This window comes from Sapajus apella, unplaced genomic scaffold (assembly GCF_009761245.1).
Source record: "Sapajus apella isolate SASKATOON/1434 unplaced genomic scaffold, GSC_monkey_1.0 scaffold121, whole genome shotgun sequence".
NCBI lineage: Eukaryota > Metazoa > Chordata > Mammalia > Primates > Cebidae > Sapajus > Sapajus apella.
Genome location: NW_022437061.1, coordinates 1876494 through 1894293, shown reverse-complemented (window position 1 = coordinate 1894293; position 17800 = coordinate 1876494). Strand labels below are relative to the sequence as shown.

Genomic DNA, 17800 nt, shown 5'->3' with positions numbered 1-17800 from the left:
AATTTTTACTCAGGTATTATACATATAACATATATATTATACACATACATGCATACAAATGTATATACATATACATATATATATATATTCATATAAATTATCAAACTACATACTCAAGATCTAGACTATATTATTGCCTAAATTTAAAGTTCTGCCATTTTTTCTAAAGAGGCAGATCAGCACAGCCCAGTTTAAACTGGCAACAATCTTGAAGACTGGGCTCCATTGTTTATCACAGGGCCGCAGAGTCTTGTGACCCCTAAGGCAAAATCAGTTCGTTTTTGGTTAGCATATCCTGTACAAGACCCTGAAGTCATGAGCTTCATACTGAGGGAATGTATTCTCTCCCCAGGTCCACAAGGGGGCGCAATTTCAAGGGCAAGAACTTGCAGCGCCATACCGCCCCACTTCTCCATCCGGGAGCTTAGAGGTCTTTGTTTGACTTTTGGGAAGATAGACTGCCTGGAAATAGAGATCAATCATTCTAGCGGAAGTTTGAAGGAACTCCTCTCATAGGACAAAAAATTTGAATGGGGCGGGAGTAACTCCCAGGTTAAATTCCCCTGCGCTTAGCCTGCAGGGACTCCATCTTTCTGGATTGCCTCTCACTCAGTGTGAGAACTGTTTTTGACTTTTCTCTCTCTCTCCCTCTCACTCCTTTTTCTCTCTCTATCTCTCTCTCTCCCTAAAATAAATCACTTTGCTATAAAACTTTTTGTGTCTGGTATTTACTCCAAGGAGCTCACCTTCGCCGACAGGGTCCACTCCCCCATTCTTGAGCGAGTGTGAGACCCAAGGACCTCAGGCATACCTAATCAGGGAGGGAATAGGGCCATTGTCCCTCCGGTAACAGTGTCCCCTTCGGTAACAATACTACACAGCTCTTTAACTTACTCAAAGAAAAATAATATTCCATGGCCTGAGGCCAACTCCCTGACAACAGCTGTGAATCTTGCCATGCTTGTCACTGATTATGGTGGGTAAACAGTTTAGTTGCTCCCCAATGCCATGGTGTCATTGCTAATGGAAAAAGTTTGCATTTGCTTCCTGGCAGTTTATTTACTTCCTGGCAGTTAATAGGTATTTTGGAAGGTAAGAAGTGCTATATTTTGATAGATGACATAAACTATCTCCGGAAAGGCACAAAGAAATACTTTCTAGAAGGCCTTTCTAGTCTCTATGACCTCAAACTTAAAAGTGGTGAATTATGTTGCTCTTACTATGTGTTTATTTTTTTAAAGCTTTCTGATAAAGTAGAAGGTGGTCCCTTCTTCCTTCTGGCCCTGTCCTATTGAAAGACCTGGTGAAAATATGATTACTAGAAAAAGCATCAAATGTAGGTTAATAAATATTATGAGGAAGAGGAAAACGAGAAAGAGTAAGAAGCAGAGGAGAAAGAGGAGGAGGAAAGGAAGTCCTTATAAACCTTAATTCTTTGTAGTACCTGTACACTTTAAATTTTCTAACAAGGGTAGGTGCCATAAATATCAGACAACACACAAAATGCAAATTTTCCAAAGAAGTCAACTGCTCTATCTAGTAGGTGTGTGGACATATAGGTAGAATCAGATCAAAAATACACCATTATAGCATGGCACCAGTTGTCCATAGCATTTATCTCAGTTCATGCAATTTTGATGTAAACAATGTTCTGCTAAGAAGCAATTCCAAATGTGGCCTATGGATATACACATCAAAAACTGCCTGAACTTGCAGACTCCGAGACCCCACAACCACATCTACAATTCAGAATTCCTGGGGGTTGGGGAGGGGGGTGGCTGAAATCTGGAAATCTGCATATCTAATAATTTTCTACAGGTGATTCTTGTGTATGACCACATTTGAAAAACACTTTAATTGAACATAAAAGTGTATTCTAATAACAATCATAATTTATGAGTAAATGAGCAAACTGGTCACACAATACACTCAGAACTAGACATTCTAAGTGAACTCTACTTTTAATTCTAATTTTGTCTACGATTCATTAAAATTTTAGTAGCTTTCAAGACATTAAATGTGATGATGGATTCAATATATCGATCTTGTTCTGCTGTCTTATTTCTGTAATAAGATTTATTCAGTATAATTGTTACATAAAAATGACATATTTAAAGTATACAATTTGATAAGTTTTAATATTTGTATATACCTAAGAAATCATCACTATACTCAACACAATGAACATGTCTATCATTCACAAAACTTTCCAGGTGCACCTTTAAAATTTCACCATTCCACCTGTGTCTGCCAGATTCCACTCCTCCACTGACCATTCCAGGCAACCAATTATCTCTTTTGTTTGCTTTATATTAGTCTGTATCATCAAGAATTTTATAAAAATTTAATCAAATAGTACATGCTCTTTTTTAGCCAGCTACTTCCACTCAGCATAATTATTTTTAAATTAATTTCATGTTGTTGCATGTTTGAACGGTTCATTTCTTTCTGATCGCTGAGTACTATTACACTGTATGGATATAGCAATATTTGTTTATTCATTCAATTATAATTATTAATGGATACTTGGGTTCTTTCCAGTTTCTGATCATAAAAAATACAGCTGTTACAAACATATGTTTTATACACATATGCTTTAATATATTTGGGGATGGTGGGGGACACAGTCTCACCCTATCACCCAGGTTGGAGTTCAGTGACAGGATCTCTGCTCACTGCAATCTCCGCTTCCCGAGTTCAAGTGATTCTCATGCTTCAGCCTCCCAAGTAGCTGGAATTACAGGGATATGCCACCATGCCTGGTTAATTCTTATACATTTAGTAGAGACAGGGTTTTGCCATGTTAGCCAGGCTGGTCTCAAACTCCTGGCCACAAGTGATCTGCCCCTCTCAGACTCCCAAAACGCTGGGATTACAAGTGTGAGCCACCACTCCTGGCTGCTTTAATTTATTTTGAGCAAATAGCTCAAAGTGGAATGGTCAGGTCATATTGTAAGTGTATGTTTAAATATGCTAAAAACTGTTAGGCTCTTTTACAAAGACACTGTACTGCTTTGCATTCCTTCAAACAGTGTATCAGTTCTGGTTGCTCTATATTCTTGTCATCACTTGGGATGGTCAGGTTTTAAAACTTTTGACATTTTAGTGGACACATGGTGGTATGTCATCGTGCTTTAAATTTCCATTCTCTTAATGAATACTGATGTTGAACATCTTTTCCTATGTTTATTTACCATCTGCAATCTTCTTTGGTGAATTAAATAATTAGAGTTGTTGCCCATTATTTAGTATATTGTTTCCTATTTTGAATTTTTAAAGTTCTTTGTATATCCTATATTCAAGTCCTTTATCAAATATGGGATTTGAAATATTGTCTCCCAGTCTGTGCTTTGCCTTTTCATTCTCTTGCATTTTTAGAACAGTTAATTTTAATGTACTCCAATTTATCAATTTTTCCTTTTATGGACAATGTTTTCAGTGTTGTATAAAAGAAATCTTTGCCTAACTCAAGGTCACAAAGGTTTTCTCCAGTGTTTTATTCTAGATGTTTTATGGGTCCAAGTTATGCATTCAGTTGTATGATTGATGTCTATTTTTAGTTTGGTTAGAATTTGTATGAGGATATTGCCAAATGTTGTTTATGTCTATTGTAATGATCATAAGGTTTCCTCGGATGTTAGTCTGTTAATATGGTAATTGATTAATTTTCAAATGTCAAACCAATCTTGCATTCCTGGGATACATCCCACTTGGTCATTATGTACCTAACCTTTCCAGAAATTGTGGATTTCATCTGAAATTTTGTTAAAATTGTTGCATCTATATGCATAGGTGTTTGTAGTTTTCTTTTCTTACAATGTTATCATGTAGCTTTGATACCAGGATGATGCTGGCTTCATAGAATGAGTTAGGAAGAATGCTATCCTCTTCAAATTTCCAGAAGAGTGTGTAAAGAACTGGCATTTTTTTCTTTCTTAAATGTTTGGTAGGATTCACCCATGAAGCTATCTGATTCTGGTGTTTTCTTTTGGAGAAGGTTTAAACCTACAAACTTAAATTCTCTCTAGAGAGATATTCAGGTTATCTATTATTCCCTGAGAGATTTTTTGTAGTTTGTGCTTTGTACCTTCCAATAATTTGTATATAATTATAAACAAGTTAAAATAAAATATAACTTGTAAGGTTTTTATTTTTCAAAGGGAAGTAACAAACTCACTGTTTCCTATGAATTTCTGGTGAGGATGTTTTATGAATTCACTTAAGTAGCCTTTTGGCACTAATATAATAAGGACCTTGTATATTAGCAAATACTATTAACTGCAGATACAAACATATTCCACCATGACTCATTTATAAGTAGTAGCAAAAAAAAAAAATACTTTCCATAAATCAATTTGTGTCAGCAATATTTTCTTAGGGTAGAACATTATTATAGAAGCAGATTTATCTATTTAATAAAAAAAAAAAACTAGAAGTCACCTAACATAGTAAGCAATATACATTTTATTTTAAAATATAACAACATCTGAACTTTGTCCTGCATTTTATAGCGTGAGTAGCGATGCTACTGCTGACATATTATTGATTGATTCACTCGCTATTAAACATAATAGTTTGTTCACATGCCACTGTGAAGCTGGCAATCACTGAATATAATTCAGGCTAATTATGACCTAGATAGTACAAACCTGTGTGACCTGGAGAGTGTCAGAGAAGACCAATAGCATAAACTGATTCCCAGACTTCAAGGAGACAAACTGTATATAGATTAAACTTAACTGTACCTTGTATACCCAGGTCTAAGACTCTTCAGGGTTTACCTCAAATTATAGCACTGAGGTGCTAAGTTGGCTTGCTAACTAATTATAGCAGTGATACACTCTGGCTAGCTGGTGTTTACGGGTAAATTCGGAATTATGTCTGTGAGCATTTTCAGTAGCAACTGGCCCCTCCAATTGACTCTCTCAGTCACTGCAGAGATTCAGCAAGCCTAGGCTCCGTAGGAGTCACTACAAGAGGCAAAATGAAGCAACCTGAAATTAATGCAGGTTCAATGGGAGAGTGCCTGTATTGGTTCAACTAGTGCTGGAAAAACTAGTCAACTCACACATTCTCATTACTTTAGTGCATAAACAAATGAGATTTTTGAACATGAAAATTGTTGAAAAGCTAAAAAAGTTAAATAGCAGCAACAACTCAAATGTTCAGCCACTGAATAACACAGCTCCTAAAATTCTTCTCTTGTTGTCTTGATCTCCTCTAATGCATTTTCCATACTGCAGCCAGAGTAATTGTTGTTTAATTATGTCACTCCCCACCACATGCTCATTGTTTATTAACTGAATAAATACATATTGAAAGTCTCCCATGTGCATAGAACTATTTTAGGCAATGGGAATATAAATAATAGGGCACAAAACAATTGCCTACTTTTATGGAAACTATATTCTAGTAGAAGATATAAGTAAATTGAAAAACAGCAAGTATTTAGTATATCATGTGTGACTTGAGGCAGAGAAAGGACTTCTCTGAAAGCCAGAATTATTTTATATAGGTGGGTTAAGGTATCACTTCCCTGATAAATCAGTTGACATGTGAGCAAAAATGAAGGAAATCAAATAAATCATGTAGATTTCTGAGAGAAAAGCATTATAGGCCAAGGGAAGAAAACAGCAAGTATGGGGGCCTTGAGCAAAGAGCATACCTGAAATCTTTGAGGAATAGCAAGAGGCCAATGGCTACAGTGAAAAGACCAAGGGAACCAGGATAAGACATGAAGTCAGAGAAGTAGTGGGACATCAGATTATATAAGGCCCTGCAGGCCTTGGAAAGGATGTTGGCTTTTATTGTGAGTGAGATAGAAAGCCCTTTAGAGATTCTGACATGACTTTCATTTTTAAAGTAACTGGTGAAAATATGGAGGATAAACTCTGTGAGATCAAGAGTAGAAGTGGAGACTCCAGCTAAAAAGCTAGTGTCGTATAACAGGCAACAGACAATGGGGAGTTAGTCAACCGGGTAGCAGTGGAGGTGCTAAGTAGTCTGATTCTGAATCTATTTTGAGAGTGAAACCATTGGGATTTACTGAGATTGGGTGTATGATATGGAAAAAAAAAAAAAAAGACATTAGGCAAACACGACTCCAAAATTTTTGAACTGAGAAATTGGGGGAATAATTTTAACTAAAATCCAAATTCCCTATGGCTTACAAACTTCTGCATGAGCTACTTTAACCTCACTGATGAAGAACACTGTGATCAGTGAGTCCCACAGTACACGCCAGTCATATTTTAATTCATGAACTGTACCATGTTCTCTCTGGGCCTTCACATACAATATTCCCTCTGCCTGAAACGCTCCTTTTTCTCACCCCTCCAACTACCTTGCCACGTCTGTCACACACATTCCTGAAGTCTCAGCTTGTGAAACACTCTGGGGTCCCTGGGGATAGGCTTGGACCTGAATTCATGGAGGCTGACCTGGTACTGGGGTAGGCTTAGAGTGTGGGTCCATGAGTTTGTACCTGATGCCTAAGTCTGCAGAAGCTAAACTGGAATCTCTGGGTGCTGCTCTGGCATTAGTACAGGCCTAGAGCCTAGGTCTATAAGGATTGGCCTACAGACTGTGTCTGTGGGGGCTGGCTTGGCACTGGGAAGGGCAATACTGTTGCCTGTTTTTCAAAAGTTGTTGGAAATAATTAATCAACATATTCAACAAGTAGATCAAACGGGGGTAGAGGCACATTCAGATTTAAAGTTTTTAGTGAACTGTAATCAGTGAAACCAAAGCTTACAAATAGAAACGTTATCTCTTCAAAAGGAAGGGAAGAAGGGAACTAATTAAAAACTAATTAAAAAAATGATAGCTCAAACAATGCACAGGTAATTTTGATTTCTACCCTTATAAGAGAAGAGACACAGAGACACACATACACACAGACGGGAAGTGAAATCTCAGAGGGAAGACAACCATGTGACAAGAGAGACAAAGACTGGAGTTATGCAGCTGCAAACTCCTTAGGAACATCAAGTACTGCTGGCAATAACCAGAAGCTAGTTGACAGACCATGTGCCTATAATTACTTTGTTTCAGACTTCTAGCCTCCAGAAGTGTGAGAACAGATTTCTGCTGTTTCAAGCCACCTAGTTTGTGGAACTTTGTGTACAGCAGAAATAGTAAATAAATACATCTATACTCATAATTTTAAATAGTCCAATTTCTGAGAAGACTCGATGGAGCTCATATTTTTTGTTGAATAAAATTTCATTGAATAAATTACTCTTTTGTAACATAATGGAATATAATTGAGAAAAACTTTAATGTTCCTATATCTAAATTTGGCAAACTATTTTTAAAATCATACACAAAAACAACTTATTTGATGACTTTTATCTAAGTATTCATCACAGAAAAGTACTTTGAAAAGATACACAAAGATAGCACCTGTGAAAATATTTAGGCTAAAACACCTTCCCATTTCAATGTGGAAAAAAAAGTAGAATTAAGAGTATTCCATTTAGCAGAGTTTACATGGTACTTCAGTATCTATAGAGACAGTAACTTTAAAACTAAAATAATGATTATCTAAAGCAAAGTTTCAATTTGGAACTGTTAAGAAAGTTGCAGAAAATTTAATTTTAAAATTAAGCATAAGGGCTGGGCGCGGTAGCTCACGCCTGTAATCCCAGTACTTTGGGAGGCTGAGGTGGACGGATCACAAGGTCAGGAGTTCAAGACCAGCCTGACCAAAATAGTGAAACCCTGTCTCTACTAAAAATGCAAAAATTAGCCAGGTATGGTGGCACATATCTGTAGTCCCAGCTACTTAGGAGGCTGAGGCAGGAGAATGGCTTGAACCTGGGAGGCGGAGGTTGCAGTGAGCCAAGATGGCAGCACTTGCACTCCAGCCTGGGCGACAGAGTAAGACTCCATCTCAAAAAAAAAAAAATTAAACATAAGATCTTATTAACTTTTTTCAGAAAACTATCAGTATCAAGGTGTTAAGAGATAAAGCTAAGAAGCTGATTCAAGTATGTGAATATGCACCAAGAATAATTATTCATGCTGAATATTCATGTAATATAAATTTTTATTTTGTTTTAACATATCAGGATATAAATTATCTTTAAAATGTTAATTTTGAAAATGGTTTGAATGAAAATTTTATAGGTTCACTAATATATTTGTAAGCCAATAAATATTCCAAATATATCATTTTCATTACATTCATGCCCCTTTTTACTCTAAAGCAGGTACTAGTTTGGTCAAAAAAATTATAAATTGAACTTGCCATTAATGTTTATCAAAAATGAAATCCATTTGACCCCTTAGATACTGTTTACATGATGTGCCCTGTTATTACTTGCTCAGGTGATGTTTTCTACAAAGGCAGAAACAACCTTCCCCCAAAGAAGGCAGGAAAAGGAGCGCTCCCTTCCAATAGCCTATTTCTGGGCTAGTAACTAAATGTGGCTTCATCAGGAAGCACAAATTAAAGGGAGGTGGTGGCTAGTGAGTAGCAGGGCAGCACTATGAAGTATAAATTACTCACCTGAAATCAGAAGTCCTGAGCATCAGAGCTCTGGGTCACCATTAGTAGCAATTATAAAGTTAGGCAAGTCACTTAGCTGCTCTCAAAGGCATGCAATTTCTTCATCTAGATAATAGGAATACTCTTTTGTTAACCTCACATTACATAAGAGAATCTGGCTAAAAGTTCATTGGCTGGTTCGTAAAAGTGGCTCTCTCTCCTAGTTTCTAAATAACAGATGATGACATATTCAGATAACCAGGAGCATTATAAGAGCAGAAAATCTTTAGTACTTAGTGCTCTTTCCATGGATTTGTTTACCTGTACTTCCAGAAAATAAACTAACCACCTTAATCTACGCTTACTAGAACCAAATGATGTACTTAATAAAGTAGAGCAAAGTAACAAGGCGGGGATTATTACCATGTATCAAAGTACTCCTCCACAAAATAGTAATGCAACAACAAATAAAACCTAGTCAAGATCAGTAGTTTATTTAATTTGTATACTTCACAAATCTACATCTTAGTTTCAATCTCATCTTTATTCACAGCTTCAACTAGAGCTTAATGAACTATTTTGGGATCCATAAAGATGAAAAATCCTAATATGATGATTAACAATTCCAAGCTCTCCCCAGGCCCTAACATACAGTTTAATTGCTTTATATCTTGGGGTATACCTTGGATATCTTGAGTTTGTACAACAGAAATGAAACCCAAAGAAACCAGGACAAAATTCCATAAAGAATAAAACAAATCACCAGTATAGCGAGTCTTTTGAGGTGCACTGCTAAAATAAATGAATACATATAAGTGCTAAGTTTATGGCCTCCTTAAAACAATTTGTTTCACACCCCAAGTACCCTATTCACATCTTGAAGTAATTTTACTAGAAATTACATTTGCAAATCAATAAAAAGTAAAATAACTCATTTTCCTTATGTATGACTCTTCTTGATATTCAGTTTTTTAACTAGTTAACTCTTTCTGACTCTGTAGTATTAAACATATCCATGCATTTTCAAACTAACTTTGTCGGAAAGAAGCATAGATGCTAAGCTTTGTGCTGCAAAAGCTCTTGGCCTGTCTGTTGAAACCCATGGACTCCTCAGAACAATCCTTTTAAACATTCAATATAAATTACAGATTACAAGGAAAACCAGTTTTACTGAAATACTATCAAATGCTTTTTTTTAAAAAAAAAGTATGAAATAACAGGATCTAGTGGTAGGTCTAACTACAATATCAAAATAGTGATGTACAGTTGATGTTTTGTGGTATCTGCCTCAACTTTGTGATACTGAAATATTTGTGATTTATATTAGCAAGTCACATGTACTGCTGATACTATGTTTGTTGCCAACATTGACAACTGAAAAAAAATGCTAAATTTATTAGATGTTAGTAACCTCCCATCCATGTTTATGGATCCCCTGAATTCTATACATAAGGTCCGAGTTAAGAACATCTCTGAGGGAATCTAACAAAATAATTTCTAAAATTTACATGTAAAATTAGCTTTCTAGATTCACAAAAGTTCTATGAGATTTAATGTTAATAAATGTTTTCAAAAACAAGAAAAAGCAAAAGTGAGATAAGTAAATAATTATAAGCTGTTTGTAGAGAAGAACACTGGAGAGATCATGTGGGTTCACGCCTTGTCTTCACCATTTATTTACTATGCCAACTTGGACAAGTTTAATTTCTCTAAGCCTCAATTTCTCAATCTGTTAACTGGGAATAGTAATAGTGTTTACTTCATTTAGTTGTTGTAAGGATCAAAGGATATAATGTAAGTGAAAAATCTCAGCAAAGTGCTTAACACTAAGAGCTCCTTAGATATTAATAAAAATGTATTTTTCAACAATACAACTGAATTCCTTAAAAGCATGATGGTATTCATTGCAGTTAATCACAAATGGGGGGGGGGAAGCTAGGGAGACAACGTGTTGTATACACATACACTCACTTTAGAATTATGAATCTTTAGATAGTCTTTAGATCTAGGGACACTCTAATGAGACTAATTATAGAAACCTTATGTACGGTTCATATGACTAAGTGAGCAAACCTGGTTGGTATGAGGTTGACAAGAACATGACCTCAATCTGAGAGTAAATTATTACATGTTTTCTAAGAACTAAACATTAAAAAGCAGCAAGATGGTTAGGTAAGTTAAGGCCAATTGATTTAATGTAGTATGATGCAGTCATTGAAATCTAATAAAAACAATAGCAACACAGAAACTACTTATGATGTAATGTTAAGTGGAGCAGCTGGCTAAGCCTTCCTGGATAATATCCCGCCCTGAATTCTTCAACACTACTGTTAATTTAGGTTCAGATTGTGTTCTATTGTGACCATAAAGTTTTCTACCTTGCACACAAAATGTTTTCTCAGGTCCCAACTGAATTTCTTAAAAGCAAATCTCATTTATTACTAATCATTTCTTCAATTTAGTATACTTATTTACAGTTCAAATTTCACATAAGCTCCTCTCCTAAACCTCCTTCCACAACTTAATTATCTGTAAGCCAAACTGTAATTTCATTGAGCTCCATGGGATTCATTGAAAGAGTATGTGCCCATGAAAAGATCATCTGGTGTTGCTCCTTTCTGCTGTTTTCATCCTCCCATCAGAATATTAACATGAAAGAATAAGGCATTTGAAAAACAAAGATTTGGGTAATTTTAACTAACAAGATCTAAAATTAATATTAGTCTATCTTTTTCATCTACTGATCTATTTTTGTCAAAAATCTTGATTGATTTTAGAGATACTAAAACATATTATCTCTGAACAGCTGGAACACAGAAAATAAAACTTAAAGATATGACAGATCAAATGTTGAAATATGTAGTTTCTGAATTTAAAATAACACGAGAACTTCTTAGAAATCAAAATTGTAGCCAGATAGCAATTATTTTCTCATTTTCAGTAGAATAGGAAGGAAGATAGGACCACCACCACATTATCACGTTTGCCAACTAAATAGAATATGATTTTGAGAAACTGCCTTTCCTAGTCTTCAGAAGAAATAGAAATACAGAGTAAGTACTAGAGGGAAGAGTCTGAAGAAAAATGAACATTGTCACTGATAAAATTGTATCTCTTTTTTATTATTAAACTCAACTACCTATGGTAAAAGACATGAATACTTAACACAAATAAGTGTCTTTTACTAGTTCCAAAAACATGGTCCAGGTGCAAAAATTATAAAGTTGCTTCCAGGGAGACACAATGAAAGGTGAAACTTCCATAAGGACCTGTAGGCAGTATACATTATTTTTAAAGCTAAAAGAATAATAGTATGAGGAGAAAAAAGAGAGTCTACCAAATTAACAATTTGAGGATTCACTGAGCAACAGGATAAAAATGGAATGTTTGGGATAGCCATTTAGTTAATTAAAATAAGTAGTTCAGGTAGAATAAACCAAAGCAGGGTTTGCGAAAGTCCCTCTGTTGCAGAATATCTGCAAATCTGCTTTGAGCATGGCATTAATGTGCAAGGTCTATAACCTTCCCACTCAAATGGGATGGGATGCTACCAGGCTCCTCAGACTAAAAAGCACTGGGCACAAACTCATGTGATGTCTTTTAACCAAGGATATTTCGATTTGTAAAATCCTTACACACCACAACAAAATGGGAAAACTTTAATTACAAAGACTTTTTAAAAAATTTTTAATCTTTTGCCTGGATAGGTAATTCATTTCAAGAAACAGCTGCGAGAATTAGAAGGGCTTATTTATTACTTTAATTTCTCCCAATTAAGAAGACCTAAGTTCTCATGCATAAACGGGAAAACAAATTCATTGCAAATTTTAAAGGAAAAATCATTGAGAGAAAAATGTTAAATAATACTTCAAGATGTTGTAACCTGCAAACTCCAGCAAACGTTATTTATTGAAATTCTACTTTAAAAATCCTCCACTAAAAAGTACTTATAATGTTCCATTATTATAGATATGTAGCCAAAATATGAAAAAATAATCAGAGATACTTTTTCAATTAAGGCTCTACGTAGTTCATAAATGGCAATAAATCTGTTAATTTAAAACGGTATCACTGGGATAAGGGTTTCTCAAACTCAAAGGCAATTTTCAGTGAGAATAACACTAAGGTGTAAATTTCATGGAAAAGAAATGATGTCAGACTTAAACCACATTAACTATGAAGAAGTAGACAGCTAATGTGTCACTATATATATAAAAAAGATGACTGTGGATGGGGTCAAGTGGGGAGGCAGACAGTGGCAACCTCTGGAAGATGGAATCTCTTCTCTCTGCTGGTCCTAGAAGAGAAAAGAGACACCAATAAGCATCAACACACTGTCCGAATTCCTCCCCACCCGAGACCCACCAGTCCACAGGTGTTTCTCAACCTTGGGGCCAACTTCACCTTCAGAGATGGTATTCAGCGTAAAGAGGGCATCAAAACCCCTGCCTTATCTTAACTTGCCTAGTATCTGTAAAAAATAAAAACTATTAAAATAGATTATTTATTTTTATAATTATAATCTGCATCTAGTGGGACTGAAACCAGCTGGGCTGAAATTAATAACTCTTACTGTGCATATGGATAATAGCTTTCCAAAACCTTTGCACTCAACTGTTTTAAATTATGAAAAGGTTGTTAAGTATAACTTAAAAGTTCTGAATTCTCCATGAGTTGGGGTATGTGTGTGTGTGTGCACGTGCACGTGTGTGTGTTTGTGTACGAAGCAAGTGGCTACAACCACATTTTGGGGTTGTAACTGTTATTTGTAATGACTTTCACTCAATGTATGCAGGTCATGGAGAAAATGGAAAGATAAGAGTTGTTTACAGTAAGCTGACAAAGGGAAATTAATCAAGTTGTACTATTTGAAACAGGTTATCCTCAACCTGAAAAGCAGCCCTAACACAACTGACATTCAGAGAATAATGATACAAACAAGTATTTAGAGTGACAGCAAATAATTCCCTCAATTCTTTCATACAAATAGAATTCTACAGAATCTGCTTTTCCTAGGGAGTAAAGCTAGCTGGTAGTTCCAAAGCAAGTGGCACATTCTTATGCACAGCACTACCGCTTACAAAACAACTCTGATTCACTGTTACGTTCTCACATATCCTCGTGGAAGACCTAGTCACTAGAAACTATATCCAAGCACATCCTATAGAAAGTAATTTTTAAATTCAGTTACTCAAGACTAAGATCTAAATGTACACAATAGGGAGTTAATTGATTTAAATTAAATAAACAGTATCTACGTTTCCATGTTACCAATCATTGTTTTGTTCTAGGGATTGTCCTGGGCACCGGGGGATACAAAAACTCGAGTGAGACAAAATCTTTGGACGTAAAACGGCAATGAAAGCGCATTTCTGGAAGCCTTGAAAGTTTAAAAACAGAGGCTCTTCTGGACTGACAGGCTCTGGGTCAAGAAAATATATTTTCATCTTGTTAAGATGGATTTTGCAAGTAAGACAAGTAAAGTAGAAGACAGAAGGGTGCGTATCCTTTTGTATTTTCATGGTTCTTACCAGCAACCAAGTCCAAAGAGATGTAATGAATGTAAGTCTCATCACTTTACAGAGGTTTAGGGAGAGCCATACATGAAAAGACTGAGAAATTGGGATTGGTCTCTGGTTTTGTGAAACCATACATAATTTAGAGTTGGAAAAGACCTTGACAAAACCATTAACAAAGGAATTCAGAAACGCAAACATTAGTAAGCCATCTGGACAACGCCTACTCCTTTACTTACGAAACACTACAATAAGCAACGTAAAAACAAATGTTTGACCAAGCAGACCACGTGTTTTTATGGTATCTTTTCTTAGTGCCTCAAATGTCTTCCTAAAACACTCAATTGCACCTGCTGCAAAGATGGAACGTTCTGGTGCCAGAGCCCAGAGCAGAGCACGTTTTCGCTCCCCAAGCGGAGGCAACTGCGACTCACCCGCGAGGCCGGCAAGGCCACCTCACAGCCAAGGCGCTCCTCCACCCAGCCCGCCGCGCGGCCGCCCACGAGCCTTCGGCCCCACGCGCGCGAGCGCCGCCCGCGCCCCCGCTGCCCTCGCACCGCCAGCGGCTCAGCACCCCGAGCCCGCAGCCCTCGTACCTCACACCGCTGCTCCGAAAGCCCCGGAACGCGCTCCTGGGCCCTCCCGGGGCTCTCACGGGGGGTGCTGTGCTCCGGCCCAGCGCCGGCACTCGGCCCAGGCGGCCGCGGAGCAACGAGAAGCCACGGGCCGGCACAGTCATGGCCGCGGATCCCCGGCTTCCGGACCGGGGCTCCACCTCCCGCGGCTCCAGTCCTCGCGGCTGGAGGCCCGGCTCCGCCCTCACCCGGCCTGGCGGGGCAGCGAGTAGCCCCTGCCAGCCAGGTTCCGGGAGGCACGCGCGGCGGGGTCAGGAGCGGATCCCAGGGCGGGGTGGGACTGAGCGGGCGCCGGGTCCTCAGGGGGCGGGGCCAGGACCCAAGCCCCCGCGCCCGCTGAGGTTGTGAAGGCTCTCCGTGTGGCCTGGCGGCTCGGCCCGCATCCAGCCGACACGCAGCTGGCATTCCCACAGCGAAGGCACAGAGAAGGCCTCCAAACTAATCACTTTAGGCTGCACGCCCCACTTTCCACCAAGCCGGAGATCCTGCCTAACAGTCTCCGAGACTACGTGGAATTGGATTTAAAGCAGGAAAGAAGTAATAGGTTCACTGTTTCCCACTCCGTTTGTGAGATTCCTTGGAAGCTGGAAAAAAAACAAAATGTGTGGAGAAGGAGCAGAACCTGGCTGAACATAGAAGGTCTGGACCTTAGGATTTCTATACTACTTTATCATCTTCGCTTTTGGAAGGGAATGCTGACCAATATCTGTCTTTTCCTGAGTTTATGATCAAGTCGATGCAGGTTAAGAACCCTGCATTGTGTGGTGGGTTTGTAGTGAAGAAGCAAAATATCTGCTCCATCTGACAAAGTAAAACATTAGATTGTCCATTCGTTGTGCAAATTAAAACAGACACACAAAAGACACAGTCACAGATAAAAACAGTTGCAAAGTTAACAGGAAACAACTTTTCTCTCAAGGTCAGGCTGCAGCTGCGTTGTTGAGTCAGAACCTCTTTCACAGCTGCACTTTTACTGAGAAAAACTTGTTTTTTTAAAATCATAGACTGTCAGAAAACTTGCTCTTTAAAATCATATCAATAAGAATGGGATACCCTACCTACTCTGGCCTGGCTGATCTAAATCCATTTGACACAAATAAGCAGCCTAAAAGAAAATATAGGGGGAAAAAAAAAAACCTTTGGTTTGGCAACGAGACTTTAGATACAACACCTAAATCACAATTCATAAAAGAAAACACAATGTAATCTTCTGCCATGCAAAAGACACTGTTAAGATAATAAACAAGTCACGTGTGGGAGAAAATATTTGCAAAACATTTTTCTTTGGACTTACATCCAAAATATACAAAGAACTCTTGAAACTCAACAATGGAAAAAAAGAAGAAGAAGAAGAAAGAACAAGCAACTCAGTTAAAAGTGAGCAAAAGTTCTGAAGAAACCCATCAAAGAAGATATACAGAGGTCAAAAATATGGGAAAATATTCAACACCATTTATCACTAAGGAAATACAAATTAAAACAACAATGAGATACCAATACACTCCTATTAGAACAGCTGAAGTCCAAGAAACTGATAATACCAAATGCTAGCAAGAATGTTTGGCAGCAGGAACTTTCATTCATTGTTGGTCAATAAAAAAATGGTTCAGTCACTTTGAAAGACAGATTGGCAGATTCTTACAAAGCTAAATATCATTTAACCATGTGATCCAGCAACCATGTTCCTATATATTTACCCAACCGATTTTAAAACATGTCTGCAATAAACCGTCATATGAATGTTTATAGCATCTTTATTCATATTCTCCAGAAACAAAGGTGTTCTTAAATAAGCAATAGATAAACAAATTTTGGAATATTTATACAATGGGATATTATTAATCAATGAAAAGGAGCAAGCTACCAAGCCATAAAAATACATGGATGAACCTTAAATAATACTGATAAAATGAAGGAAGCTAGTCTGAAAATGCTACATACTGTATGATTTTTATTATATGGCATTCTATAAGAAGCAAAATTATAGAGACAGTTAAAAGATCAGAAGGTTGACAGGTTCAGAAGACAGGGCAGAGGTTTGAATAGTGGAGCACATAAGAGTTTTAGGGCAGTGAAACTATTTTGTATGATACTGTCATGGTAGACAGATGACGCTACACATTTGTTAAAACTTAAAATTTCACAACACAAAGAGGGAAATAATGTAGGTCATATTAAAAATATTATTCGTATTGGAAAATTATGTTTTTTACAATGTTACCAGAATCAAGGCTCTGTTTGTTCCCCACAACACTTGCATAGAAAAATAAGATATTATTTTGTTTGTATGTTCTATATACAAACATTTTACACATTTTATCTAGATGTGTAAAAGTGTTTTTTTTTTAATCACATGGAATGGTTTTTCAATATTAAAAAGTGGAGGGAGTTTTGTTTAAACAAATATTTATAAAAGAAATATGTTCATCATCCTGGAAATTATTTGTGATAAGGAAATATTCTTTACTCCTGTTGCATTTCTCAGGCAATGAAGTAGTGCATCCATGCTATGTCCTATTTTGTCAGCAAAGATACTATTTACCCTTTACATTTTTTTATCATAATAGATTTAAAAACTCTAATGTTGTTCATTGCAGACATTCATTTGTTAACAGATTTGTTTCTTTTTAATGTTTTACCTAAAATTTGACATGCTTTCAGGACAGGTTTGCCTCTTACTTTATTTAACATTGTAGAAATGTAATTAATAGAGCCTCTTACTTTAACATTGTAGAAATGAAATAAACAATGCTCATTACTCAGTTTAGCATAGAAATTCTTTTATATTATCTTCCAAATTTGATCAGTTAGCAAAACTTAATTCACCAATAAAATATTTCTGCTATGATGAGGATGTTTACAATTTAAATTTTAGAACTTGTTCTGGATGTGATTATATGTACAAAAATCATTTAACATGCTCATGCTAAGAACCGACATAACAAAATTACTGAAATAAATGTGCTGTGAGGAATGGAAAAAATATATATTATTTAGCAGATTGGTGATTTTCGGAAGGAATGAAGGCTGTGACAAGAGAATCTACTGTATTACACATATATGAAACAATCTCACTGGAAAGGGTGGGGAAAAGGTGCTGACCTAAATAACTTTTGAATTGCAAGGGTAAAAGCCTAACAACAGAAGAAACTGCATAC

The 17800-nt window shown here is 36.8% G+C and overlaps 1 protein-coding gene across 14 annotated transcripts in view; it reads right to left on the bottom strand.

Moving 5' to 3' along the window:
- Positions 1-17800, bottom strand: part of MTHFD2L (methylenetetrahydrofolate dehydrogenase (NADP+ dependent) 2 like) — a 185017-nt gene that overhangs the window by 142843 nt on the left and 24374 nt on the right. For 3 of the 14 annotated variants that reach the window (XM_032261006.1, XM_032260999.1, XM_032261010.1), the window contains one exon: positions 12755-12788. The exons of 1 other annotated variant lie outside the window; for it this stretch is intronic. Coding sequence is in view for 10 of the 13 variants with exons in the window: in XM_032260999.1 (XP_032116890.1) it covers positions 12755-12788 (34 nt within the window). In the remaining 3 variants the exon portion in view is untranslated. Of the gene's footprint in view, positions 1-3685; positions 6396-8512; positions 12789-14603; positions 15885-17800 lie in introns of those variants that run through there. 10 more of the 14 variants (XM_032260998.1, XM_032261004.1, XM_032261009.1 and 7 more) reach the window with 8 other exon arrangements.